Source organism: Impatiens glandulifera, chromosome 2, assembly GCF_907164915.1.
Source record: "Impatiens glandulifera chromosome 2, dImpGla2.1, whole genome shotgun sequence".
Lineage (NCBI taxonomy): Eukaryota > Viridiplantae > Streptophyta > Magnoliopsida > Ericales > Balsaminaceae > Impatiens > Impatiens glandulifera.
This window is the reverse complement of record NC_061863.1, coordinates 44,204,072-44,231,535: the sequence shown is the minus strand read 5'-3', so window position 1 is coordinate 44,231,535 and position 27,464 is coordinate 44,204,072. Positions and strand designations below refer to the sequence as shown.

The following is a 27,464-nucleotide window of genomic DNA, read 5'->3' as shown; positions in this document are numbered from 1 at the left end:
AAGTGGGGACTCACTTTATTTTTTTTCCACCTAATGATGGCATTGGAGAGTCTAAGCCACCTCAAAAGTGATAATGCACACAATAAATCCAATCAGCAAAGTACTTATCACATGTGTGTTTGCCTTTTTCATTTTTGAGTATTAAATGTTATAAATTAAAGTCCATTAAGCTGGCCTCCCTAGCTTTGGGAAATCTTGCATGAAAAGGAAACAACAGTCATCAATGACCAAAAAAGCTGGATTTTATTCATGTGGATGAGTCAAATATGAGTCATCATTCAACTGAAATCTCATAACCAACTTCCATGCCTTTATAAATTCTTCACCACCACAAGTATATGTATCTTCCCATCTGCCCACTCCAAGACCAAGTCCTTTGTTCATACTTCATTCCAATAATAACTAATCCTACGCGACCACTGAATTAGTTTGTCGAAGATGAAGAATCTCATGAAGACTGTTGAAAGTTTCACTAAATTTCCAATCAGCTCAAACAGGTTTTTGCTTGATCATCATGTTGGATCATTGAAGTTCAATCAGAGTAAGTTTTATTTTAAGAATTTCCAGGTTTATTATACTTGTTTCCATTTTCTTGATGTTTCTTTTGACTATATTTGCAGTAGTAATAAATAGAAAGAAAAGACCAACTGAAAGAGCAGCTCATGCAGTAAATAGCATTCTAGACCATGGTAAATATTTTGCCCCCAACAATTCTTTCCATATATTCATTATACAAATCAAGATTCTCATGAAATTTGTTATGTAATTTCTTGCAGTAAAATTAGGATCCAATATTAGTGCAATAGTAAAAGGGAAGTTAAGCTTAGGAGCCAAAATTGTTCAAAATGGTGGAGTGGGGAAAGTCTTCAAGCATAAGTTTAATGTTGAAAATGGGGAGAAAATCTTAAAGGCTTCTCAGTGTTATATCTCCACAACAGCTGGTCCTATAGCTGGTCTTCTCTTTATCACAACCAACAGAATTTCCTTCTGTAGTGAAAGATCAATCAAACTTAAGTCTCCAAATGGAATGTCAGCCAGAGTCCATTACAAGGTGACTTACAAACTTGAATTCTATGAAACAAACAATTCATTTTACTATAAATTTTTGGAGTATTGAATGGTTAACTGATTCATATATATCCTATTACAGGTATCAATACCTCTAGGAAAGATAAAGGGCGCGATTGTGAGTCAAAACAAGGAGAAACCATCGCAGAAGCATATCGAACTTGCTACTGTGGATAACTGTGATTTCTGGTTTATGGGATTTCTCAATTATCAGAAGACCTACACTAGCATTCTAAAAGCTGTATCTTTACCTCATTTCTTTCAACTCACTCAATAGTCATTAGAAGATCATCAATTTTCTTCTTCTCTAGAGGATTATATATTGTGTAGTACCAAGAATTTTTTAGTATCTTCTTTGTAAATGGCTATCATTAACTAATGATAAGCATTATAAGGACAAATTTATACCAATAGAATTCATGGGAGTTTTGGTAATTAGTTGCAGTATTCAAACACTTATCCTGAAAAATGACTTAATAGTTCAACAACTCTTTTGGTAAGCTTCTTTATAAAAACTTAGATCATTAAGCTTTCGCATCATAAGAACTGTAAATGCATTTGTTTTGGTTGTTGAAATTGAAAATCATCATTCATTATGAACTAGTTAGTACATGAGCTTCCAAATGATGTTCACAGAACAAAAATAGACCAGAAAAATAGAGAATGCACCTCAAACACATTTGGGTGAGCCTCATTTTTTTCCCTGCTTGAAAATTAGTATTGGTTTTCTTAATCATTTGAAAAATCCTAAATAATTGAAATATTGTAGATGCTTATTTAAAAAACCTGAAACCGATCCAACCCATTAGAATAACTCAAATGGAAAGAGTTAGTGCTTAAAATACAAATGTTATCAGTTAAATTCCCAAATAAATCGCCTGAAACCGATCCAACTCGCTTAAAGAATTATGGGTAGGCCTTTATTCGTGTGGCTATCATACCATTATGAATTCAACCCAACTAATGTCATCAAAAAGAATTTATATATTATTAATGTTATTGAAACATGAATATTAAAATGAAAGAAGTTAAAATTGTTTGTTTATTTAAAATTGTAAAAATTAAAAAATATAAAAAAAAAACTAAAAGAAAGTCATATTTACAAAATATTAATTAAATAAATTCATTTATTTGAATAAACAATAATTAATTTATAAATGTAATAACTTTTTTTTCTTCTTGAAATAAAATGAATATTATTTATAAACTTATAAGGTGTAATTCCTCTACTATTTTAAGAGTTAATTAGACTAGTTTGTCTTTTTTTAGATTAGTAAAATAAAAAGAAGTAGATGTCATTTTCATATTTAAACTAACATTGACACTTAGAAAAAGTAAAGCTGTATTATCAATTTTTTTTTTTTTATAGAGAAATGACTTGGGGAGGAAATTTAGGTGAGAGAATGAAGTGACTTAATTTAATTGATTGAAAAAATAAATAATTTATCTCTTTTCTTCCACTTTTTCTTTTTTTTCAGCCAATGAGATTAAGTCACATTATTTCTCTCTTATTCCCTCTACTATCACTCCTCCTTTTAAAAAAAATATTTTTTTTTTATTAAAAATAGTGCCAGATTTTTTTAAAGATACAAATGGGAAGAAAAAACAAAACAAAAATAAGAAAATAATGTAAAATTTAAAATACAAATAAGGTCGAAAAGTTATCCTAAAGTATAAAGCCTTTTTTTTCAGATTAAAACAAACGCGCGTGTAACATGATTATTTTGAGATGACCGAACCTATCATTTTTTCTTCAAAAACTGGTCTATTCCTTTCATTCGCGGAAGTATTATCAATGGGAATGTAAATTCTTACTTTTTAGGGTTATGTAATTTTTTCTTTCATAACTGATATTTTTCAGTCTGCAAATTAAAATCACATATAAATCTTTATTTCAAGCCCCCACCAACCCACCCTTGCAGAGTTAAAAAATGGACATCTTGGGATGATTAAACTTGATGTCATGTTTTTTTTTGTGATACAATCTCATTTATTACTGCAATGAGTGGAACAAAAGAACAATCCTCGAGGTCTCTTCCATCAGGAAAATGGAAATTTATGAAGGATGAGGTTTCAATAACTTGATAGAAATCTAATTACTGTATTTTTCTTCGTTTTCCTGTCTTTTCTTCCCCCATTCTTGTAAAAAATCGAACAAAACAATCACATCTAGTACAACTAAATACACTCGTTATGGTATCTTAGTCCAAAGATACTTTTTTGAAAAATGTCAACTTTTCAAATATTTTTGAATTACAAATGGGAGGGAGAAAAGAAACAAAAACAAAAGAACAGAAGTAGAAGAAAAAGAAAAAGACTAAATACCAATAAATTCAAAAAATTCCCAACCCGTACAAAATCTCCTTTTACAAATAGAAGCAAACTCGTGTAGCATAAAACCTTTGATTTCAGTCCAAAGATACTTGAAAGATCTTAATTTTGAATCACCATAGAAGCACAGGATTATTGTCCTAGCCTCCTCTAAGGGCGGGGATACCATCCCGGTTAAAAAAAAACATGGTAATGTAAAAAAGCAAATAAATAAAAAGTCAAGTACTAATTGAACTTTCAACTTTGGTTGAAGTTTAATTTTTTTTTACTCCTGCTTTTAAACCATAAAGACATAGTGCCACCTCAAAATGTTATTATTCACACAACACATCCAATCAGAAAAATATTATCCCATGTGTTTTGTTACTTTTCTGGATTGAATGTTCAAGATCCCATCACCCATTCAGCCAACCAATTTTTACTTCCAATGTTAACTTTCAGTACAACAGATTTCTAACTAATTAACTAAATGAAGGGCTACAAGTCTAGTAAGCTGGCTTTACTTAGCTCCAGTTAAAATATGGAAGGATACACAGAAAAACAAAAAAAATAAGCATTATCTAATATAAAGTTAACTTGAGAGGACACTTTTATTCAAGTGGATGAGGCAAACATGAGTCATCAAACAACTGAAAGCTTTAAACCAATTGTGCTTCCATTCTCCTCCCTCCCCTAACCTTTATAAATATGTTCCATTTAAATTGTTTTGTAGCACCCACTGCAAGAATTCCTTTGATCATTCCTTTGAACATGAAGAATCTGCAGCCAGTTGAGCATTTTATTGGAATTCCCACCAGAACAAACAGACTATTGATTGATCATGGTCGTCATTATCATATATATATCATCATTGAAGTTCAATCATAGTAAGTTTTACTCCCCTTTTTACTATTGTTATTTTAAGAATTGGAGGTTTATTATATTTTCTTCAATTTTTCATTTTCTTGATATTTCCTTGATTGTAAATGCAGTAATAAATAAAAATAGAAGACCAATAGAGGGAGCAATTAATGCAGCAAATAACATTCTAGAGCATGGTAGATATTTTCCCCAAACAATTCCTTCCATATATTCATTAAATAAATCATGATTTTTTTTTCTAATGAAATGTTTGCTTGCAGTAAAACTAGGATCTAATATCAGTGCAATAGTAAAAGGGAAGTTGAGCTTAGGAACCAAAATCCTCCAAAATGGTGGAGTGGGGAAGGTCTTCAAGCATAAGTTTAATGTTGAAAATAGAGAGAAGATCTTAAAGGCTTCTCAGTGTTATATCTCCACAACAGCTGGTCCCATAGCCGGTCTTCTCTTCATCACAACTTACAGGATTGCCTTTTGTAGTGAAAGATCTTTCAAACTCCAGTCCCCAAATGGAATGTCAGCCAGAGCCCATTATAAGGTAATACTTGCAGACTTTAATTCTATGAAATACAACAATCATTTTTGGATAAATTCATATTTATGATTTTTTTTAAGTACTGAATGGTCAAATGCTTCCTATCTTATGCAGATATCGATACCACTAGGAAAGATAAATGGCACGATCGTGAGCCAAAACCCGGAAAGGCCATCAGAGAAGTACATTGAACTTGCTACTGTGGATAACTTTGATTTTTGGTTCATGGGATTTCTCAATTATCAGAATAATTACCAATGCATTATACAAGCTATTTCTCTAACTCCATACATTTAACTCACTAAGAAGTAGTGATCAGAAGATCATTTTACTTTGACAATCTTTATTCTTGTCCAAAGGACTATATTGTACAGTAACAAGAATCAATGAAAATGAAATTTCTCTTTATCTTTGTAAATGACTATCATATGCATTCTAATGAACAAATTTAAACACAGAATACATGTGAACTTCCAACTGTTATTTGCTTACAAAAATCAAAATCAATTAAGTAAAGTTCCAATATTATAAGAACTCTACAACCTTCAATCACATGAATGATATCCCACACTGATAAGATTGCAGACACCTTGTCGATGGAAGTGAAGAAATTTATGAAATTGATCTTTGTAAAATTTTGCAGAGTAATAGGATTTATATATATTTTGGATGATTTAAACTATTACCAAAGTAGCTGTAATTAATAGGAAAATACTATAACAAGGAAAATAAATGAGAAAAATAACTTTCTAGATAAACATTAACAAGTGTTTTTGAGAAAGCAAACCACCCTCCAATTATTTGGAGTAAATTCTTGGGAAGGAAAAAGGAACTTTAGGCATAGGCCTATTTGTTTTGGAAAAAAAAAATGACAGTTATTATCGGAAGATCTCATGTTTCTTTCATTACATAAAATCCTCCGAATGATAGGGACGGTGAACTAATTCCTTTTAAGGTGAATCTCCCTAACTACAATCAGTTCAAACTTCCCAAAATTCGTCAATTGATTTTGGCAGAACCTGACTAAGGCTGAGAATATAATCCCACGTTTTTTGGACAAATGGGCCGTGCCCAAAATTCGTCGCAAGAAAGGAAATGCCAATATTTTTTCACAATATGCACATTGTGAGTAAAGAATACCACATGGTAAAACACTGCATCCATCCGAAGAAAGACACATGTTGGATCGGTTTTCATATTTAAGATAGATTTTATTTAATTATAAAAGATGTAAAACATGGTATTCTTATTAACTTATTTCAAACGGTCAATGCTTCAAACCAATTCCACAATTCTTGAATCCAGAGCTTGAAGAAAAATAAATTTTAAGCATCTTCTGTCAGATTTTCACTTCAACTTGTCCTTAAAAGAGAATCCTAACAAGAGGGAAATTTGGTGGGGTCATTCTGCAAGCAAAAAGTTAGAAAGGTGGTGTTTTTTCCTGTTCTTCTTCCATGTTGGAAAAAGAAGGCCTGAAAGATAGACATTTTGGGAAGTTTTGATGCTTTTTTCACCTTTTACAGCTCAAAATAACGCGGTAAGAAATGTTATAAAGTTTTGATTGCAATTTGTTTTTTCAGGAACTTAGATTTATCTAAACTCTTTTTCTTCCTATCCAGATCTTAAAATTCTACTTCAAGAACTCCCGTTAAGCTTAGAGCTAACTGTAAAAAAGATGGTTGTTTTTTTAGAGAATTATGTTTTATAAAGGAGTGGGAGAACTAGTATGTCGGTTTATATAGTTCGGATAGAGACAGTTTTGAAGACAGTTGAGTTTATTAAATGATTTTATTTTCAGGCAGAAAGTGACATATAAAAAGTATGCTGACTGACATGGGTCATCATGTGGCATTGTCTTGCTTCCCCCGTGGAAATGACGAGCTTCAACATCATATTTCCTTCCCCTACAAGAATAACCAAAAGAGAAATAAATAAATAAAGAAACCATCTTTACAGTCTAGCATTTTCCTTTGATCTGATATGAAATTATAATGACATGGAATGGCACATAATGAAGGTTGTTAGGCTTATCATTCATGAACTACCCTTTTCTTTTTCTCAAAGAAAACTTGTTATTGGTCTAATATATTTGCATAAGGACACTTTTTTTTTTGTAAGCAATGACGCTTCTTTCCATTCAGCTTCATACTTGGAGAGAAAACCCATAATTTCAGAAAGCATAAATTCCGGCTCATAAAGCTAAATGATGATGAAATAAGTCTATCTTGATTGTTAAAGAGAATTATAAACAAATAGATGATGGCAGAATCTGGGATCACTAATCTTTCCAAAAAGAGACCCAAAACACACCACCATCTCAACCAAACTACCTTTTTTAATTTCATAAACCGATCATTACAGTTGTTGACTCAGCAATACTAAAAGTTTCCATTCAACCGACCTTATAAAGTTAAGTTGCCTTCCCTAGTTTTGGAAAATATGAAAGATACATCCATTATCTAATCTAAAGCTAGCTTGAGATGATACTTTTATTCATGTGGCTGAGGCAAACATGAGTCATCAAACAACTGAAAGATTTGAATCAACTGAAACCACTTTTATAAAGCTTTGAAAACCTTATAAATTTGTGCCATTTACATTGGTTCGAATTACCCACTGCAACAAGTCCACTGATCATTCCAAAAATTAATTCAAATCAAAGAGATTTGTTAAACATGAAGAATTTGAAAACTGTTGAGAATTTCACTGGATTTCCTATTATTAGCTCAAACAGGCTTTTGCTTGATCATGGTAGACAGAATAATATATATGCAGTGATAAATAGAACGAAAAGTCCAGCAGAAAAGGAGGCAAATAGCATTCTAGAGCATGGTAAATACTTTTTTCCCTCAAGAATTCTCATATATTATTATTCATGACAAAAAATTTATAATCAAAGCTTATGTCTTTTGGTTGATGTATGTATTTACAGTAAGACTAGGATCCAATATCACCACATTATTGAAGGGGAAGTTGAGCTTAGGAGCCAGAATTATCCGAAATGGTGGAGTGGGTAAGATCTTCAAGCAAAAGTTCAATGTTGGAAATGGAGAGAAGATCTCGAAGGCTTCTCAATGTTATATCTCCACAACTGTCGGTCCAATAGCTGGTTTGCTCTTCATCACAACTCACAGGATTGCCTTTTATAGTGAAAGATCAATTAAACTCCAGTCCTCAAGTGGAATGTCAGCCAGAGCCCATTATAAGGTAAGTTTAAAAACTTCAATCCTGTAAAAAACAAATCATTTTACTATAATTATCTACATTTTTCATGAAAAAAGTTGGAAGTACTAATGGTCTATGATTCTTCCTATCTTATGCAGGTATCGATACCTTTAGGAAAGATAAAGGGCACAATCTTGAGCCAAAACGAGAAGAGGCCTTCACAGAAGTACATTGGACTTGCTACTGTTGATAACTTTGATTTCTGGTTCATGGGATTTCTAAATTATCAGAAAACCTACACTTGCATTCTAAAAGCTATCTCTCTACCTCAAAATTTTCAACTAACCCAGAAGTGATGATCAGAAGATCATTTTTAGTCGTAGAGTTTTCCTTCTTATAAACAAGATAATAGTGTACAGTACTAAGAGAGTTTATATGTGCATCTTGTAAAAAGCTTATCATTAACTAATGTTAAGCATTCTAATGAAAGTGTAAACAAATTAAATTTTTAGGATTTTTAAGTTATCGCATCATAAATGCAACTGCATTTCTTTTGGTAGCTAGAATGAAATCTTCAATTTTAAATTAAATCTTGTAAGATTATGGGTGAAATTAGTAAGTTTTCAATGAATCATGAAAGACCCACTCTGGGTAGCTCAAGTGAAAAGTGTATGAACCTGAGAGGTTGAGGTCTCAAGTTCAATTCCTAGTGAAAGCACCTTGATCCATGTCCATTAAATAAACCCTAGTCTGAAAAAACAGGAAAAAAATTAATCCAGAAAGGAGAAAATGGTATCCAACCAATTCAACAACTCATAAATCCAGATTACAGATAAGAAGAAAAAATTAAGAAAGATAAATTTTATTTAATTATAAAAAATATCAAACTTGGTATTCCACAATTCTTGAATCCACAACTTGAAGAGAATAAATTAAGAAAGAATGGAAGAGGGTAAAACATTAAACGTCTCCTACCAGAAGATTCACTTCAACTTGTCCTAAAACTAGAATCCCAATAAGATGGAAATTTGATGCGGGCAATAATGCAGACATAAAATTAGAAAGGTTGTGATTTTTCCAATTCTTCTTTCGTGTTGGAAAAAGAAGGCCCGAAAACATTGTAATCAGATAATTCATTTACGTTTTTAGTTTTTTAACTTTTTAGCTTTTATTCAGAATGTTACGACATTAAAATAATTCTAGACTTTCTAGAATAATCTTAAACTGGTGGTTTTTTTTTTTTTTCCATTTTTAAGAATTTTTAATGAAATGACGCTAAGTCGTTTTTTTTCAAAAAAAAAAGCCCTGAAAAATAGACATTGTGGGATGTTTTTATGCTTTTCTCACCTTTTACATCTCAAAATGCAGTTCAGATCTTCTGCTACCGATTGCCGTGTTCCCCTGTGGCGGACCAATCAGATTGCAGCATTAATAATTTAATAATAAATCAATCTGGGCAGGAGACGGAGGGAGGGAGAATCCGGAATCCGGGTTTAGGCCCGGGTTCACACAAGACGCCGTTAACGGAAGCGCCCGTTAACGCCAGGAAATAATATAATATTCAGATAATACCCAGATAAGATATCTTCGCTCTGATCTACACGCCCGTTGCCATGACCCTCATGTAAACCCCGCATACCCACCCATGAGAAGACCGCCTGCCGTTCGTGAAAATACACTTACACGTCCATGTAAAGACCGAATTGACAGGGATATTATATTTACGTTTATTAAATATTAGTTTAATTTATTAAAAAACACAGGCAGCGATATAATATTCGCTTCAATTAATTCATTCATTTATTATCTAGGAATTTTATTTAATTTTTCATTTCATTTTTTGGGCATGGAGAACCTCAGGAGCGAAGATATATTTGCTTCAATTAATTTTAATTATAAACTCATGTAAACCCCCCAACCCACCCATGAGAAGACCGCCTGCCCTGGATTTCACATTTCCATTTATTAATTATTAATTCAATTAATTGAAGATGACATGCAGCAACCGAACAAATCTTCGCCTCAATTACTTTTCTATTTATTTCCTTTTTTTTTTATTTCATTTTTTTTGGCTGGAGACCTTCATGAGCGAAGATATATTTGCTTCAATTAATTCTAATTAAAAACTCATGTAAAACCCCCCTACCCACCCATGAGAAGACCGCTTGCCTACCATGTAAACACATTTACCCGTGTATGTAAAGACCCAACTGACATGGATTTTCTATTTCCGATTATTAAATATTAATTCAATTAATTGTAGATGACATGCAGCAACCGAACAAATCTTCGCTTCAATTCCTTGGCTATATTTTTTTTTATTTTTCCGTTTATTAATAAATGTTAATGTAATTAATTTTAATTGAAAATCAGTAAACGACCAAATATTCGCTTGAATTTTGTATTTCGAGTAGACGATTGAAAGCGAAGATTTCTTATTTTCAAATAATTTTAGCCTGACGTTCATGTAAAACAACCTCCCCTCACATGAGAAGCCAACTTGCCTGTCATGTAAATTCACTTACCCGTGCATTTACATTCCACGAATAAATCTTCGCTTCTATGAATAGTTTTTATTTTACATTTATTTTTATCATTTTTTTATGAATTTAGGATATCGAACGAATATTTATTCGCTTCCATGACTAGTTGATATAATTTCAATTTCCCGCTACAAGCCGACTATCCCTCAATTTCATTTTCATAAGCAACTGTTCATATTCTTCTCTCTCTATCTCCCGGCGATAATCCAAACACTGAACGTCGAAACCCTAGATATTTCGTTTATACTACAAGGATTTCTTCTGAACATGTCGGGTAACCAAGGCAACAACATGGAAGTGGATCATCCCATCGACTCCCGAGAGGTCGTCTTGCAAGTTTGTAGGAGCATAACCGAAAACGAAACTGCACCCACTCCGGCATCCAACGTCAATCCCAGCACTAAACCAGAGAGGTATGTTCATCTTATTGTGTTTATACTAATTTTACACATGTTTATTAAATTTATTTCGTATAATACTGATTTATGCTATCCCACCAAAATTAATGACTTCGAGGACCTATGAAAGGAAGAGGAAGAGAAATCCGAAGACGAATACTAAGTCGTCGATGACTGCTGAATCAGTTTCCACAGTTGCTGTCGAAGCTACTGATGTTGCTGCAGGTACTGATGAGATTTTACCACCACCTTTTCCCCCTAAAAAAAAACCAAATGTTATTCCTACCTCCACTCCAACAGTCGATGAAGAGTTACCAGAACCACCCCCAGAAACCACTAATATTTCTCCGTCTACTACCCCATTCGATGAAGAGTTTCCCCCATCTCCCCAAAAAACCAAAACCCGCAAGAAACGTAAACTGACATTTCTAACCAGATCATCACCTCATGGCCTCGCTCAACTCATTCCTCAATTGAGCGTAGAACAGAGGGAAGCCGTGAAGGAAATCGGGTTTGGTTCTCTTCTTACAATGGGCGTCTCCAAGTGCCTGGCTCATTTTTCCAGACACGTAGTCCAATGTTTTGACCCGGATAAGAGTTCTCTGGTATTGGCCAACGGTGATGAGATCCGTATCGATGAAGATCTCGTACAGCTCGTGATGAACCTCCCTAGAGGGGCAATGAACGTAGTCGAGTCCGTTGGGTTGGACAAGACTAAGGACCCTGATTATTTTAATTTCTTGAGGGATTGGAAGACCAGATGGACCGGGGAAGACTCAAAAGCTCCCGAAACACTTTCTATGATCCCCAAGATATTAAGTAACACAAGTGCAGACAACGATTTCAAAATAGACTTCGTTGTCTTTGTTGTCTCTAGTTTTTTATGTCCTGTTCAAAATTCACGAGCCAGGTAAACATGTATTCAAACCTATTATATATCTAATTGTATCTTTGAATACTGACAAATGTATTTTTTTCATTTCAGGTTCAAAATTCTCAAATCCTTAATGGAGGTTGATAACATAAAGGAACTGAACTGGTGCCACTTTACACTACAACGATTGGTTGACAGTGTAAGAAGTTGGCAAGAAAAAGCAAGTAAAGATAAAAATCCATATTTCGATGGACCTATAACCCTTTTATCGGTAAGTATTGTTGCCTCTCTTATATATGATTTATAGATATGTAATATTTTCTAACATGTTTCCCACTCCTTTACTCCAGATTTGCTACCTAGATGGTGTTTTTGTGGAAGGTGAACGTATCCCCTACGAGAGAAAATTTCCAATTATCTCCTGTTGGGATGACGTCAGCGTGTTAGAGTTTACCAACTTAGAAGGTCGTGCCGGTGGTTTTGGGCTGGGCAGGGCAAGGGCGCGCCTAGCAGTTGGACAACCCGAGAATCCAGTTGACTCGGTTGAAGTAAAAGAAGACGATAATGAGGTATGTGGAAACAATAAATTGACTCCCATTGTTCATTATTATCCTGTTTTCAAGATTAATGAAGTCTGTTTTTCATAATGTACAGTTGTTGACCTCCAAAATCCTGCAAACTTTTAAAGATACAGCCCAACAGCTGAATTACCTATCCGGGGAGTTGGAGAAACGCAACATCGATCCGAAGCCCTTTTTTGAGGCCGGTTTCCTGAACCTCAGAGAGTCTGAAGGGTTCATGAAACACTTGAAGGTGGTGATCGATGGTCCGGTTCATGTAGGTGTGGAAGATCCTACAAGGGAGGCACTTGTGGACACTTTACCGTGTGCGGGCTCGAAAGTCATTAGTCCCCGGGTTGATTACACATGTGAGACTGCATTGGAGGACCATGCAGACAATCCAACAACACGGGTTGAACAGAATGATTTAGAGGATGCAGTTATGCCCCATCAAGAAAATCGTTCAGATCAGGTGGAACCGAATGATCTCGATGATGCAGTTCTGCACAATGAAGATCAGTCACTCCCTGTTCAAACGAAAGATGTTGAGGATGTAGGTCATGACATTGACGATGAATCACTCCTTGTTGAACAGGAAGTTGTACAGGCTGCATTTCAGCCCATTCAAGCCAAGTCACCCCCTTTTCAACCGGACGAACCTGAGGATGTAGTTATGCCCCCTGATGAAAATCGTTCGGATCACGTGGAACCGAATGATATCGATGATGCAGTTCTGCACACTGAAGATCAGTCACTCCCTGTTCAACCGAAAGATGTTGAGGATGTAGGTGTGGACATTGACGATGAATCACTCCTTGTTGAACTGGAAGATGTACAGGCTGCAGTTCAGCCCATTCAAGCCAAGTCACCCCCTTTTCAACCGGACGAACCTGAGGATACAGTTCTTCCCAACAAAGATGCCTCACCCCGTGTTGAACCAACTGATCATGATGGCGAAGTCAAGGAACCGGATGAGGTACCCCCAGTGCAGACACCCACTCTTGAAGACGATGATCAGGGTGAAGGCAAGCAACAGGTTCAGGAACCCAAATCTCATCATTTAGAACCGAATGATCATGGTGCAGGGAAGGAAAATGTTGAGGAACCCCAAGCTCAGTCTGTTGCACCAACTGATCAGGGTGAAGGCAAGCAACAGGTTGAGGCTTCTAAGGCGGTTGAATCTTCTGAAGATGAAGATGAAGGTGATGGGGGGGGGGGGCGCATCAACATTAAAGAATATCCTAAGAGGAAGATCTCAAAAATTCCTGTGCACCTTCGATCCCCTTACATGCAACAGGTGGCGGATATGTTGGACCACAAAATAACCAACAAGGAACAGAGATTAGCCGATTTTGTGTTTGATGAAGACCTGCCTGGATCGTAAGTTATTTCGCATTGTTTTAGAAATTTTAAAAATGAAATTATTTAGTTATGGTCTTCTAAATGAATGTATTTTGCAGTGACGTTCTGTACGAAGGTGCACCTGGTAATATCACCCGTGAATTACTTCGTTCAATGAAAATGGGTCGCGAAATTTCGAGCGAAGTGATTGACGCTTGGTCCATAATTGTGCACTTCAAATGCCGTAGGTTGCCAAGGCATGAACCAAGAATAATTTGTTTCTCATCATGTTCACATGTAAGTGCATCTCTTTTTTTTTGCTATGTATTGTTTGATATTCATGACTTTGATGCTCTGCCCTTATTTTGCAGGTTAATATGCAGCATGATGCCACGTTATTTTCCCAATCCATTGAAGAAGACATGAGAAACTACCAAGTCACAAAAGAAGACCTCATCTTCGCTGACGTGGTCTGTACATATCCCTCAATTCCAAGTAAATAATATGCACTAATGTATTAAATGTTTATGTTCTTTTTGCAGATATTCCTACCCGTTGTCGTTTCCCGACATTTCTTCCTTGTTTGTGTGAATATTAAGGACTCCAAAATCGTTGTACTAGACAACTCCGGCCGTCCTCATGGAATGAAAATTTTGGACAAGTATGTCACTTTGAGTAAACAACTCGATTGTTTTGTGAAATTCTTGTTAAGTCAAGGCATGGACAGAATGGCTGCCAAGGTTAAAAAATACAGGATAACGGCACCAAAGCTGGACTGGAAAGACAAAACAAACAAGACAGACTGTGGTGTATACTTAATGAGACATATGGAAACATATAGAGGAACGGCGAAGAATTGGTCTATTGACATCAACGAAAATAATGTAAGTGTTATACCATATCTAATTTTTAGTAGATGACATTGAACAATTTTAGATGTTCTTATACTTTCTCTTGTTCTTTTGAAGGCCGAAGAAGCTTTGAGTACGTTGAGGATTAAATATTTATACAGAATTCTTATGTCTGAGCACAATGTCAATAGGTTCAAGTTAAAGACTGCAATTAGATCAAGATATTAGGGATTTGTATGTCTTATACGGAATTATACGTGTACAGTAATTCTTATGTTTACACAGGTCAATTCACATTTTTTAATGTATGGATGTTTGATAGTGAATTATAACTTATAATGCAATTCAGATCTTAATGTATGGACTGCAATTCAGATGTTAATGTATGGAGTTATAATGTATTGATGTTTGATGTGTCTTCTTGTACCGATTTTTTTAAAATCATAAACGAGGATATTTTCTTAACTGTGTGTTTTAATATTCTTAAACGAAGATATATTGTCAACATCATGAAACTGAAAAACTTGCAACCGTAATATCTTCTTCACTGAAAATTTTGAAATTCATAAACGAAGATATCTTCTTATGTTAATTTTTGGTGAAATCCATATTTTGGAAATCCGAGACGAAGATATCTTCTTCACTATATGTTTTTAAATTCATAAACGAAGATATCCTCGCAACTATACATTTTGTAAATCATAAACGAAGATATCTTCTTATGTTAATTTTTGGTGCAATCCATATTTTTAATATCCGAGACGAAGATATCTTCTTCACTATATGTTTGCCAATTCATAAACGAAGATATCCTCGCAACATGTAATGCACCTACCTGTGGTATGTATTGATGTCAATTCAAGAATGAAAACTCATTTATTAACTTCAACTACTGCTGTATCAAGATCATCACTCTCATACCCTCACTGTCACTCTCACTCTCACATTACACTCTCACTCCTTCCCGAATCTCTATCTACCGTTGTCTTTCCTTCAGTCATTAAGCGTAAAACTCATAAGATGGATGTAGAGATGGACCCAGACATGCTGGTTCTATCGCAGCAACAACTGAAGCGATACTTAAGTCTGATCAACGATGACCCTGTCCCTTTTAGTGTCTATCATGTAGATGAGATTCTTCCTCTATTACGAATAAACGTTAACGACGGACTGATGGCCCACATGCAAAGCAGATGGGATACGGACTCTCGTTCTTTTGTTATTGGGGAAATGCACATATGCCCGACGCTAGAGGACTTTGCTTCAATCCTTAGGTGTGGTACAAATGCACTCATGATCTTGCCTGTCCATCAAGATCCTCATATGGCCGTCCACATTTGCGACAGCTTCTATGGATGTACAATGTTTGATGCTCTCTTGTTTACCCTCCAACATGGATTTCTGAATATGACAAACATAGACGAGTACATTTGGCGTGTCCAGGGAGCTGAGAGGACCATCAACCACACACAAAGCAAACTGATCATGCTTGTGGTTCTGGCTCATTTTTTTTATGTCCGGCTGCAGGACGCCGGCCTCCGGAAAGGCTCCTGCGGGTAGTTCCTGCACTGATGGGAAACGCCCCAAACCTGGCTAGCCTGGTACTTGCTAAGACATTACTTGGTCTTAACGAATTTGTTCCCGAGGAAAACAACTATTCTCGCCGTGGATCACCTTTGGTTCTATACCTCTGGTTGTTAGACAAGTTGCATTGGTTGCCCCGTCCTTCAATTCCCTACACTTCCTTTGCCAATCTACAAGTGCAAAGGGTCAATGGACTCGTGCCTCCGAATTTTATTTCGGATATTCACCCAATTAGGTTCATTGTTCCGTGGTATCTGTTTACTGAAATGATGTACGAGATGAGGGGTTCTCCATTCATCATTTTGTTGGGCCTTCAGGGAACTACCTCCTACTGCACAAGTGTCATATACAGACAATTTGGCCTACGGAATCCCCTACCTTCAAATGGAGACAATCCTCCGGAGGACTTCATGTTTACTCCTCAACATCTTTACTTAGAGTACGCATCAATAATTGAAAATTCTTTGACGGTTTTCATCCCCAACCGATGGATCAATGCTGTGAACGAAGCCATTCAGCTATACATTCCACCCGTCATCGAACATGAGGTCGTGTCGCTGACAGGACCGATAGACGAGTCATCCTCTCATGAATCAGACTAGAGCTTCATTTGTATTGTTGAACATCTATATTTTTGGTTAATCTGTGCAGTACTTATGTAAACGGATTATGGAATGTTTTTGTGTATTCATCAATATTATGAAGTTATGTTTGATTATAGTCTGAAGTTATATTTTACATTATGTAGTTCGTTTATTCTGTAGTGATATAAATCGACTCATTGTCGTTAGCTTTGATTCATTCTTTGATTGCAATTTGGATGTCATGATCAATTCAAAGTATAATGTAAAACAACTGATCTGTTCATGTAAACCCCTTCGATTGATCAATCGATTGGTTGCTCGCTTCCTTACACAATATCTAATCAGTAAATCGAACGGACATTTCTTCGCCTGTAAAACCCTTAAAAACGAAGATGATGTCGCATCCAATCTTTGAAGTTACATATTATTGTTGACACTTTCATGTCATACTGTAATGAATTTGAAAACGAAGAATCATTCGCCTGTAAGTTTCTATATTAAACAAAACATTGTTACGAAACGACATACTATTCGCTTGATCTTCATATTTCAGGTCGACCACATTCAACGGAAATGTATTGAAAATATCTTTCATCAAATCGGAACAGTGTGCAGTATTGTCATACTGTAATAAAGAAATCATTTCATATCTATGGATTACTGTATGTAGCCTGTAATGACATATCAAATCGGAACAGTGTGCAGTATTGTTGTCACATCAAAAAAATTAATAAATATTTTATTTTAATGAAGTTGCAAATTATGTTTTTTTTTCAAGTTTTAAGCACATGACTTCATCTAATTATATATGAAAAGAAGCGAACATATATTCGTGTGCAGAACTAATTTGAAGCGAATAAATATTCGCTTGAATGAATTCTAGGTTGACTTACATGTGAAACACACAACCCCTACATGAGAATACCCTTTACACCTGATGTAAGTACACCAACGCTTGTATGTGAAGACCAAAATGATGAACGAATGTGGGAGGAAATTACACGCCGCGAATAAATCTTCGCTACAAACCATTTTCCAATTTCTTTCCGTTAATCACATTTAATTTTTCTTTATAATCATTACACATCGAATCGGACCAAAACTTACATTTAAAATTATGGCAATGATATGACTTATGGGCAACGTATACTTAGCCAGAAGAGTAGATATGATAATACTTTATTATTTTTAACAAATTCGTTATTTTATTAATGTTTAATGACATTTGCATGAAAATATAAATAACAAATAAATATTATCATTCGACGTACAAATTTTCATTACAAGTTTCGTAAACATTTCCCCGTTTCATAAACATTTGTACATTTTAACAATATTCATCTGCATCTCCAGCTTCAAGGCATCTCCATTGAAGCAACCACAGCGGATCTCTCACGCATAACTGGGGTCCTACACCTGTTGAGTTATCTCTTGAGATGTTTTCCATCCCAGGGAATCTCCCACAGTTGGCGCTTCCCACCAGCAGTGTACACGAATGATCTTCATTTGATCGGTAGTTTCTACTTGAGTTACCAAGCATTCGTGTACACTGAAGATGTTTTCCACCACTTGATCTTGATTGTACAAGTTTTCCATCACAGAGAATCTCCCAAATGATACATCCCAACAAACTATATGAAAAAAACACACACTCTCAACAAAAACGCTCAATAGATATTTCATGCTGCCGACGAAGATTGTTCATGTAATCCCTACATTTATAGCAAAAAGAAAATCTGTTTTCTTCATAAATTATTTAGATCTATTGATTCAGAAAAAGTAAATTTCCCGTGATGAAATATCAAATCCGAACAGTGTGTAGTCACTTTGTCACATCATGAAAAAGTAATTTCATTCACGAAAATGTAATAACACTTAATAATATTAAATATAATACATAATTCAATATTGTCATTCACATTATATTAGATAATAAATTATTTCAACATGAATAAAAACATTTTCATGAATAATTATAAAATTATATTCAATATAATACGTAGGCTGTGTTTGGTAGACAGTAGTACACTGTTATAATTATTTCAATATAATTATAAAAGTATATTTATCCCAATAGTAAAATTATAAGGGTGTTTGGTTGAACTGGTTTTATATGTATAGTAATTATTTAAATTTATTTGTAATATTTTTTAATCTTATTCTTTTAATATTAACATTAATTCTTTTTATTAAGTTTTAATTAAAGTTTAATTATTAAGCTTTTATTATTTTTAATTAAAGTTTAATTATTTTTAATATTTTTTAATCTTATTCTTTTAATATTAACATTAATCCTTTGTTTTGTCACATCATGCAGAAATGAGATGTCATCATTGAAAAAGAAGTGTGTTTTTGTATAAAACCCTATAAAGAAATCATTTCATATCTATGGATTCAGTAAAAGTATTAAGCATGTCATGACATGTCAAATCGGAACAGTGTGCAGTATTGTTGTCACATCACAAAAAGTAAAAAATAGTATATTTTAATACAGTTTCCAATTAATTTTATTTTTCTATTTTTAAACACATGCAATCATCTAATTATAGAAGAAAAGAAGCGAACATATATCCGTGTTCAGTGAAACTTGCAAATTATGAGAAACTAATATGAAGCGAATAAATATTCGCTTGTATGAATTCTAGGTTGACTTACATGTGAAACACACAACCCCTACATGAGAATACCCTTTACACCTGATGTAAGTACACCAACGCTTGAATGTGAATACCAAAATTATGAATGAATGTGGGTGGAAAACACACGCCGCGAATAAATCTTCGCTACAAACCATTTTTCAATTTCTATCCCCTGGATCACATTTCATTTTTATTTATAATTCATTGCCGACATATTTTTGTACGTTACATCATATCTTAAAGTAATCATTATACATCGAATCGGACCAGTCTTCATTATTTTAGATAGGGAACATCAATCATAATTTATATATTGTTAATTAAAAAGTTTAGGTGATGTTTGATCTTATCTTGTTACACTCATTATAGGAATCAAAAATTTATATTAAAAAATGCTGAAGACTACGGTCATAAATTAAAAAATTACATTTACTATAATTAACATTATATGAAATATTAAATTGTTCATACATAACAAACCTTATATTTATTACATGAGTGTCAAAGTAAAATATATACAATGTCATTTATATTCCAATAAAAATTAATTAAATTTAATTGACAGCTCAATTAAAAAGGAAATTAGTACAATGAAGCGCCAAAAAAATTTCCACATGTCAAGTCAACTGTCACAAAGTCTCAGACTATGTGACGACGGCCAGTGAATCGCTACCATCGAATCAAACGTCATTCCTTTAGATTGGATACGATCTGTTAGATTGGCAGATCGAAGATTTGTTCGCTTATTCAGCATTGAGAATCAAATAGTTGTTCATTTTGTGTGAATTTTTTTTCAAATAATGTGAAACATGAAAGACATGTACTAAGCGAAGATATATTCGTACATTGCGGAGTTCTGCACGAATACATCCTCGTCTATTGTCGTATGTTACTTTTCATAATGCATAATTACCTTTCACACTACAAAAGCGAATATCGCTTCGACTCGTACGAAGTTCATGAGAAACTCCTTATTCATGTTTGTGAAAACCGATACGGCCTCATGAAAATACATTCACACTAAGAGTGCACTTTGCAAAGTAAAACTGTAAAACATCTGAAGCCCGAATCCGGCCGTAATACACCCAGGTTATTCTACCATCTGACCTAGCGCTGTCGTCTCCGGCATTTCGACTACGAACCCATTTCTCTTCCGGTTAGTATCTTCGGCTCCAGCGAAAATGGTAAGAAGTGTTTACGGTTGCATGCTTGTGTCTATTTCGTTTTCTTAGTTTAGGTCGTTCGAATCTAAATGTGACTTTAACATCTCAGAATCAGGATTCCGATATGCAAATAGTTCCATATACTGAATCCACGACTGAAGTGAACACACTAAGGTAATTACGCGAATGTTACAATTGTTAAAATTTGACTCTATTTGGATTAGGTAAGTAATCCAATTTGCTAATGATAATGTAGTGTTCAACAAAGGAAACGAAAACCCGATGCATCAGGCACGCCCACGACACCACTGGATATTCTGGCCAACGCGGCGAATGAAGCACTTAGTGAGAACCAGGTTCAGAAGAAAAGAAGAAGGACTCGTGACCCTGATGTCGATTTCAAGAGCAGAACCTCTCCATCGGGCCTTCATCACCTGATTAACAGGTTATCTGAAGAACAGAAGCAGGCTGTGAGGGACATCGGATTTGGTTCCCTTCTGTCACTTGGCATATCAAAATGCCCACTTCAATTCTCACGGTGCATTGTGAGTCTATTCAATCCCAGAAGGAGGAGCATCGTCCTACACAGTGGAGAGGAGATGCAGATTGATGAAGAGGATGTTCAATGTGTATTGAACATACCCAGAGGTGAATTAGTTGTGGTAGAGTGTTTAGGAAATCACACGGACGACAAGGTGTACAAGGAACATCTCACGGCGTGGAGAAGGAGATGGGGATTCGAGAACAGTGGAGGTCCTTCAACCTACCAAATGCCTGACAAAATTCTACAGAACACAGAAGGAGACAGTAACTTCAAGATGGACTTCGTGGTGTTTGTTGTATCCAGTTTTTTGTGGACATCCCAAAATCCACAGTGCAGGTAAACCCAAAGAACCCAGCATTAATTCTGTGATCTCATTTAGAACTTCAATATCATTTTACATGGCTTGAGTCACTACTATTTTATTTTCAGATTCAAAGTACTGAAATCCCTCCAGGATGTATCTAAAATCAAAGACTACAACTGGTGCAAGTTCACGTTAGACGGGCTAGTCGACAGTGTTTATAAGTGGAAAGCAAAGAAGACATCCTATTTCCATGGACCATTAACCTTTCTTTTGGTGAGTGTAGAAATCTATTTGCTGAGGGTTGTCCATTCATAATTTTTTGATGACTTTGAACGTAACATATATTTGTTCATGCTAATGTATCAGTTGTGCTACTTGGACCGTGTGGTTGAGTTCAAGGTAAACAGTAAGATCTCAAGGAGTTTTCCTATTCTAGGATGCTGGGACGAGAAGAAGATGTACGAAAGGGTTGAGTATGAGGCTGCGCAGGGGGGTTTGGACATGGTAGGGTGGTTGCTCGCATAGCCATGCCGAATGAGCAACCACCGATGCAACAAAATGTGCAGCCAACACCACCACAAACTGGAGATGACCATCCAACTGAGCATGCTCCAACTACACAAAACCTGGCGTCATGTTTGAGGAAGGTTGCTGCCGCTGCCGAAGAATTGGCACAAGGGGCTAAATATCTGAATGAGATGCACCAGATAAACGCCATGGAACTTGTACAGTCTGTGTTTGAGCCATTGGCCACGGTGCTAAACTCCAATGCAATCCTGAGGGAAGGCTTACAGCGGAGTCTAGACCAAAACAAAAAGCAGCAGCCCAGAGGAAGTGGCATTAACCCCAACACGGAAGCCACCACCCAAGCGAAAGGCAACACCCTTCCTACCAACAACCCTGCCAACACCAATCCAACGGCCCCATCGAACAAGAACACATTCACCCCCACCACCGAAACGAAGACAAAAGCCAACCACCCACCAACGGCCCCATCCAACAAGAGCACACTTTCTCCCAACATCCAAAAAGATATCAACGCAGACAACCAAGCCAAATCCAACACCCATCCTCTAAACACCCTAGACCACACACAACCCACCCTCACACCAACACCCCAATCCCACAAGAACCCCCTTCCACTCAAAACAGTTACCCAAACCCCAGCCCCACCCCCTCCAATGGCACAAGCCAAAGCCAACCCCCTTCCTCCAATCATAACCACACCCCCTCCAGTGGCACAAGCCAAAGCCAACCCCATTCCTCCAATCATAACCACACCCCCTCCAGTGGCACAAGCCAAAGCAAACCCCATTCCTCCACTCAAAACCACACCCCCTCCAATGGCACAAGTCAAGCCCAAAACAAACCCCTTTCCTCCACTCAAAACCACACCCCCTCCAATGGAACAAGCCAAGCCCAAAACAAACCCCATTCCTCCACTCAAAACCACACCCCCTCCAATGGCACAAGCCAAAGCCAACCCCTTCCTCCAATCACAACCACACCCCCTCCAGTGGCACAAGCCAAAGCCAACCCCATTCCTCCAATCATAACCACACCCCCTCCAGTGGCACAAGCCAAAGCAAACCCCTTTCCTCCACTCAAAACCACACCCCCTCCAATGGCACAAGCCAAGCCCAAAACAAACCCCATTCCTCCACTCAAAACCACACCCCCTCCAATGGCACAAGCCAAACCCAAAGCCAACCCAATTACTCCCAAAACAGAAACCAACACGAACCCCAGCACTACAACCACCCCAGCCTTGCCTCCTACCCTAATTATCCAAAAAAAAGAGGAAGCAGGACCTTCAAAGGCCTTAAATGTCCAAAGAAAAGCCCCACGAAATTTGAAAACTGATTGGTTAACCGATGTCATCAAAACAGAAACCAACAAAAACTCCCCTTCTTTGGCGATAGTTAAAAAGGAACCTGAAGAATGCATCTCCAGTCTACCACAACCACTTCAAACCGCCTCGTCATTGGAGACAGTAAAGAATGAACCTGAAGAAGGCATCTCCAGTCTACTAACGCCATTTCACACCGCCTATTCTTTGGAGATAGTAAAGAATGAACCGGAAGAAGGCATCTCCAGTGTACTACTGCCACTTCAAACTGGCTCTTCTCGTCCAAACATGCAAACGAAAGAATGGCTTAAAGCATTGGACTTGCCTACAGCTTTGAAAACACCACAATTCAATAAAATGTTTAGGGATGACATGAAACTAACAAACTTTCAGAAGATTTTTGTGGGTTTCGTATTTGCTGGAGGACTTGATCCAAGGTAATGTTTGCTGCAAATGCTTAATTATTCATAAAAAATAGGAATTGCACACCATCTTGAAAAATGTTTTGCTGTTTTCATGCAGTGAAATGTTATTTATTGCGGAACACCTATGTCTACACGTGACGCGCGGGGACATGCTTACAATGGCTAATCAAACCTGGGTAGACAGTATGATTATTGATGTTTGGTCATACATTTTGCACAACCTTTGTAGGAAAAATGTCAAATCTCGTTACAAGAAGATTTTCTACACAACCGTGCTCACCGTAAGTTGTACTAGCACTGTTATTTATCAATTATGTTATTCTTGTGAGACTAAAGACTGCTGTAAACAGATTTTTCGTGAAGGTGGGATAACTACGCGAGAAAAATTCAATGACAGGTTCTGTCTAGAAGGTCGTGCTTTCCAAATTTCAAAAATGGACCTCTGGGAAGTGGACCTCGTAAGTACATCTCTGGCTGTCATACCTTATAATATCATTTACCACTCAGTTCAAATCTAATCTTTTCTAATTCTATCCACAGTTGTTTTTCCCAATCATTGATGACAGACATTTCTACCTTGTTTGCTATAACTTCATACAAAGGCAATTTCAAGTAATTGATAACCGGGAGTCACCTATGCAATCGCCCTTCGAAAGAAGATATAAGAATGCACAAATCTTGGTATGACACTACAATTAAAATTTAAAACAGTTCAATTTTGGAATTCTAGTAGCACTAAAATACATTACATAATGTTGTTTGTAATGATGTATCAGGATGACTACATTCAACAATATATGAACGACGTAGACCCCGTTCTTGCTAAAAAGTATGTCGGTTTGGAAAAGATATGTCTGAAATTGCCATGGCAGGATTCAAAGAATTACACTGACTGCGGCATTTTTTGCATTAGACACATGGAGACGTATGAAGGTGAGGTGAAGGGGTGGAAAACTGGCTTTGGAGTTAAAAGAAATGTAAGGAACCAAATAAAGACATTGAGGATGGAATACTGTTGGCGTGTCATTGGCTCGGAGCTAAACAAGGCCAGGAGCGATGTCTACAATTCCTGCCGTAAATGGATAAGTCAATGAATTAGGAACTGTATACATATTGTGGAATTAAATTTTACAAAGAATTTTAGTTCACATGAGTACAATAATGTACTCATAGACAGATGGGGTAATTAAACTATTCCTATAATTGTAATGATTTATTGTTACAATAAAGAATATGTTGTGTAATTTCAATTCTCAAAAATTGTTACTTCACATCCTCACACTAATGAACGTGTATACATGAAGTGTGTTTTTTATGAAATTTGATTTTCAAATACTTGTTAAATTATGTGTTAAATGAATAAATTAAGTGAAATAAACATGATCCGCATAAATATTCGCTTCAAAGACCTTCTCTTCATAAAATATATATGTCAAGCCTCGAATTTCATGAAAGAAATATGAAGAGAATAAATATTCGCCTATAAGACATATTTTCGATGAAGCGAATACATATTCGCCTCAAATTATTGATAATGTAAAGCCACCATCTCATCCATGAGAAGCGGGATGACTTGTCATGTCACTGCACTTACCCCGACATGTAAATACCAGTTTCAACATAAAGATCAATTTCATCAGACAAATATGAGGAGAATAAATATTCGACCGAGATACATGGTTAGGTTCAAGCGAACACATATTCGCCTCAGTATTATGTTTCATTTTCTCAATTTGCAACTAAAAGGATACTTAATATTAGTTGACTTGGGGCGAATAAATATTCGATTGATTTAGGTGTTTGTAATTTTTTAGAAATGAATTAGTGTGGTCATTCATTTGGTATTTCATAAAACTTCGCATGCATACATTCGACCTTATTCTTTGTTTCAAATCCAACGTACATACAATACTATATACATATCAGATTTCACATGAAACTGGAATTCGATAGTTGAGATGACAAAAGAACAGTGAACGGAGTATTGGCGTCCATGCTGAAACTTTCGTCCCATTGTTGAGGAGTTGAGAACTGATGAGTTGTCGTTGGCATTGCACTTGATGGCTGGAAAGGAATATCAAATTTATTTAAAAGTATGTTATTATATGAATATTAATAACACAATTATTAGTAAAGAAGGGTAAGTCAGCAATTTCATACCGGAATATGTGATTCACTAGTTATTCTTGTTGATTTTCGTTTTCTTGAGTTCTTCTCCAGTCCACCTTTCCTTCTCTTACCCGACTTTGTTGGCTTCTTAGTTTTCATTCCTTTTGCTTGAACAGGGGCACCCTCGGCAGAACGTGATAAACCGGTTGGTGGAGTTTGCATATTTATACTCTCCTGCAATTTATTATCCACAAACGTGCACTGGCTCAGCATGATTTCTTTGACATGATTGTAAGTGTCATCTCTTTCGGCTGCCTTGTTAAATAAATGCATGGACAAACCACACAAATCTCTGTATCTTATGTTATGAAGCTCACTCGGATCAACATTAGTACTGTCCACGATTGGATCAGTTCCAAATATTCCATCTTTGGCTGTTCTTGTCCACCTCTTCAATATCAACGCCGGAGGAATCTTCAACACGTCAATCGTTGTGAAAATCTTTAGGATGTGAGCACACAAAATCCCTCCAAATTCAAATTTACAGCAGCTACACTCGATATTCTTATCGTCATTCTTATGAACTGTAACTGTATGAGAGCATCTCCTAGTGTGGGGTGTTACCTTGTATTTTCTGTGTGTGTCGACATCCTCTAACATTTCAACACCACAATCATGCGACATAAACCATTGTTGTTCAAAGCACTTAAAGACCTCTGGGGTGTAAACTTTGCAGGCATCCTTTAAGATCAAAACTGGATAGTTAAGACTTGGTTGGCTGGTAATTGATTTGAAATCAGCCTTCAACACATCATATCTTCTTTCATCGAGTAGTCTTTCAAAGTGTTTGAAAAATTCTAAAAACTTGTGTTTGTAGGAGCAGTACCTTTTCAACATACTGTTCATACTCTCACTTCTCTGTGTTGTCGTCATATCAGCACAAAACATTTGTCGTCCATACACTAATGCCCACTTTCGCCTGATGCTAAACATGCGTTTCAACCAATCGTTGTTTTCAAGCCCGTAGTTTGTCAACATTTGATTCCAAGCTTCAACAAACTCTATCTCTTCTTCAAAATCATATATACACGAAGAAAAATCCTTAGAAAAATCTCTGAAATTATGGAACACCGAGCTAAGATGTATGGCTGCATTTTGAAATATGTGCCAAATACAGAGACGATGATTTGTTTCGGGCCATTGAGACGCCAAGGCCTTAGCCATGGCCGCGTCTTGATCTGTAAGAATGGTTTTTGGTTTTTTCCCATGCATAGCTTTGGTGAAAGTCTCAAACAACCAATCAAAAGTCATCGCAGTTTCATCGTATAATAGAGCTGCTCCAAAAAGAATTGATTGTTTGTGATGATTGACACCTAGAAAAAGCGCAACTGGACGACCTTCATTATTCTTCTTGTATGTGGTGTCAAAACTGACCACGTCTCCGAAGTATGAATAATCGGACCGCATGTTGGAATCACACCAAAAAATATTTGTTATCAAATCGTCCGCATCAAGTTGAAAAGCATTATAAAAACCAGGATCATTGGATTGTTTGTTCTGCAAATACTCTAATACACCCCCTGTTTCCCCAAAATTACACTCTCTGGTTCTTTTCGTGCGCAGGTAATTTTTGTAATCCTCAGGAAGAAAACCTAGATTCTCCCTTCCACCGATTTGTTTAGACATTAGAGCATGTGATGACTTAGGAGGAATTCCCACGTTAGTGGCCATCTCGATAT

General features: G+C 36.1%; 3 protein-coding genes and 1 long non-coding RNA gene across 4 annotated transcripts; 3 read left to right on the top strand and 1 right to left on the bottom strand.

The window, feature by feature from the left end:
• Positions 1 to 408: 408 nt before the first annotated feature.
• LOC124927980 (GEM-like protein 6) lies at positions 409 to 1,369 on the top strand. Its single transcript, XM_047468494.1, has 4 exons — positions 409 to 541; positions 621 to 689; positions 777 to 1,051; positions 1,151 to 1,369. Exons 1-4 carry the CDS (start codon positions 439 to 441, stop codon positions 1,343 to 1,345), a joined length of 642 nt encoding a protein of 213 aa, XP_047324450.1. The 5' UTR covers positions 409 to 438; the 3' UTR covers positions 1,346 to 1,369.
• A 2,850-nt stretch (positions 1,370 to 4,219) lies between these two features.
• LOC124924710 (putative GEM-like protein 8) lies at positions 4,220 to 5,200 on the top strand. The gene is made up of 4 exons (XM_047464707.1): positions 4,220 to 4,265; positions 4,371 to 4,436; positions 4,521 to 4,795; positions 4,907 to 5,200. Exons 1-4 carry the CDS (start codon positions 4,220 to 4,222, stop codon positions 5,087 to 5,089), a joined length of 570 nt encoding a protein of 189 aa, XP_047320663.1. The 3' UTR covers positions 5,090 to 5,200.
• A 2,229-nt stretch (positions 5,201 to 7,429) lies between these two features.
• On the top strand, positions 7,430 to 8,445 carry LOC124927415 (GEM-like protein 4). Its single transcript, XM_047467820.1, has 3 exons — positions 7,430 to 7,624; positions 7,725 to 7,999; positions 8,116 to 8,445. Exons 1-3 carry the CDS (start codon positions 7,468 to 7,470, stop codon positions 8,311 to 8,313), a joined length of 630 nt encoding a protein of 209 aa, XP_047323776.1. The 5' UTR covers positions 7,430 to 7,467; the 3' UTR covers positions 8,314 to 8,445.
• Positions 7,594 to 8,229, bottom strand: LOC124927416. Its single transcript, XR_007098407.1, has 2 exons — positions 8,126 to 8,229; positions 7,594 to 8,020 (listed from the first exon to the last, which is right to left on the bottom strand). It is a non-coding gene; the product is annotated as an uncharacterized LOC124927416 (long non-coding RNA).
• Positions 8,446 to 27,464: the final 19,019 nt, after the last annotated feature.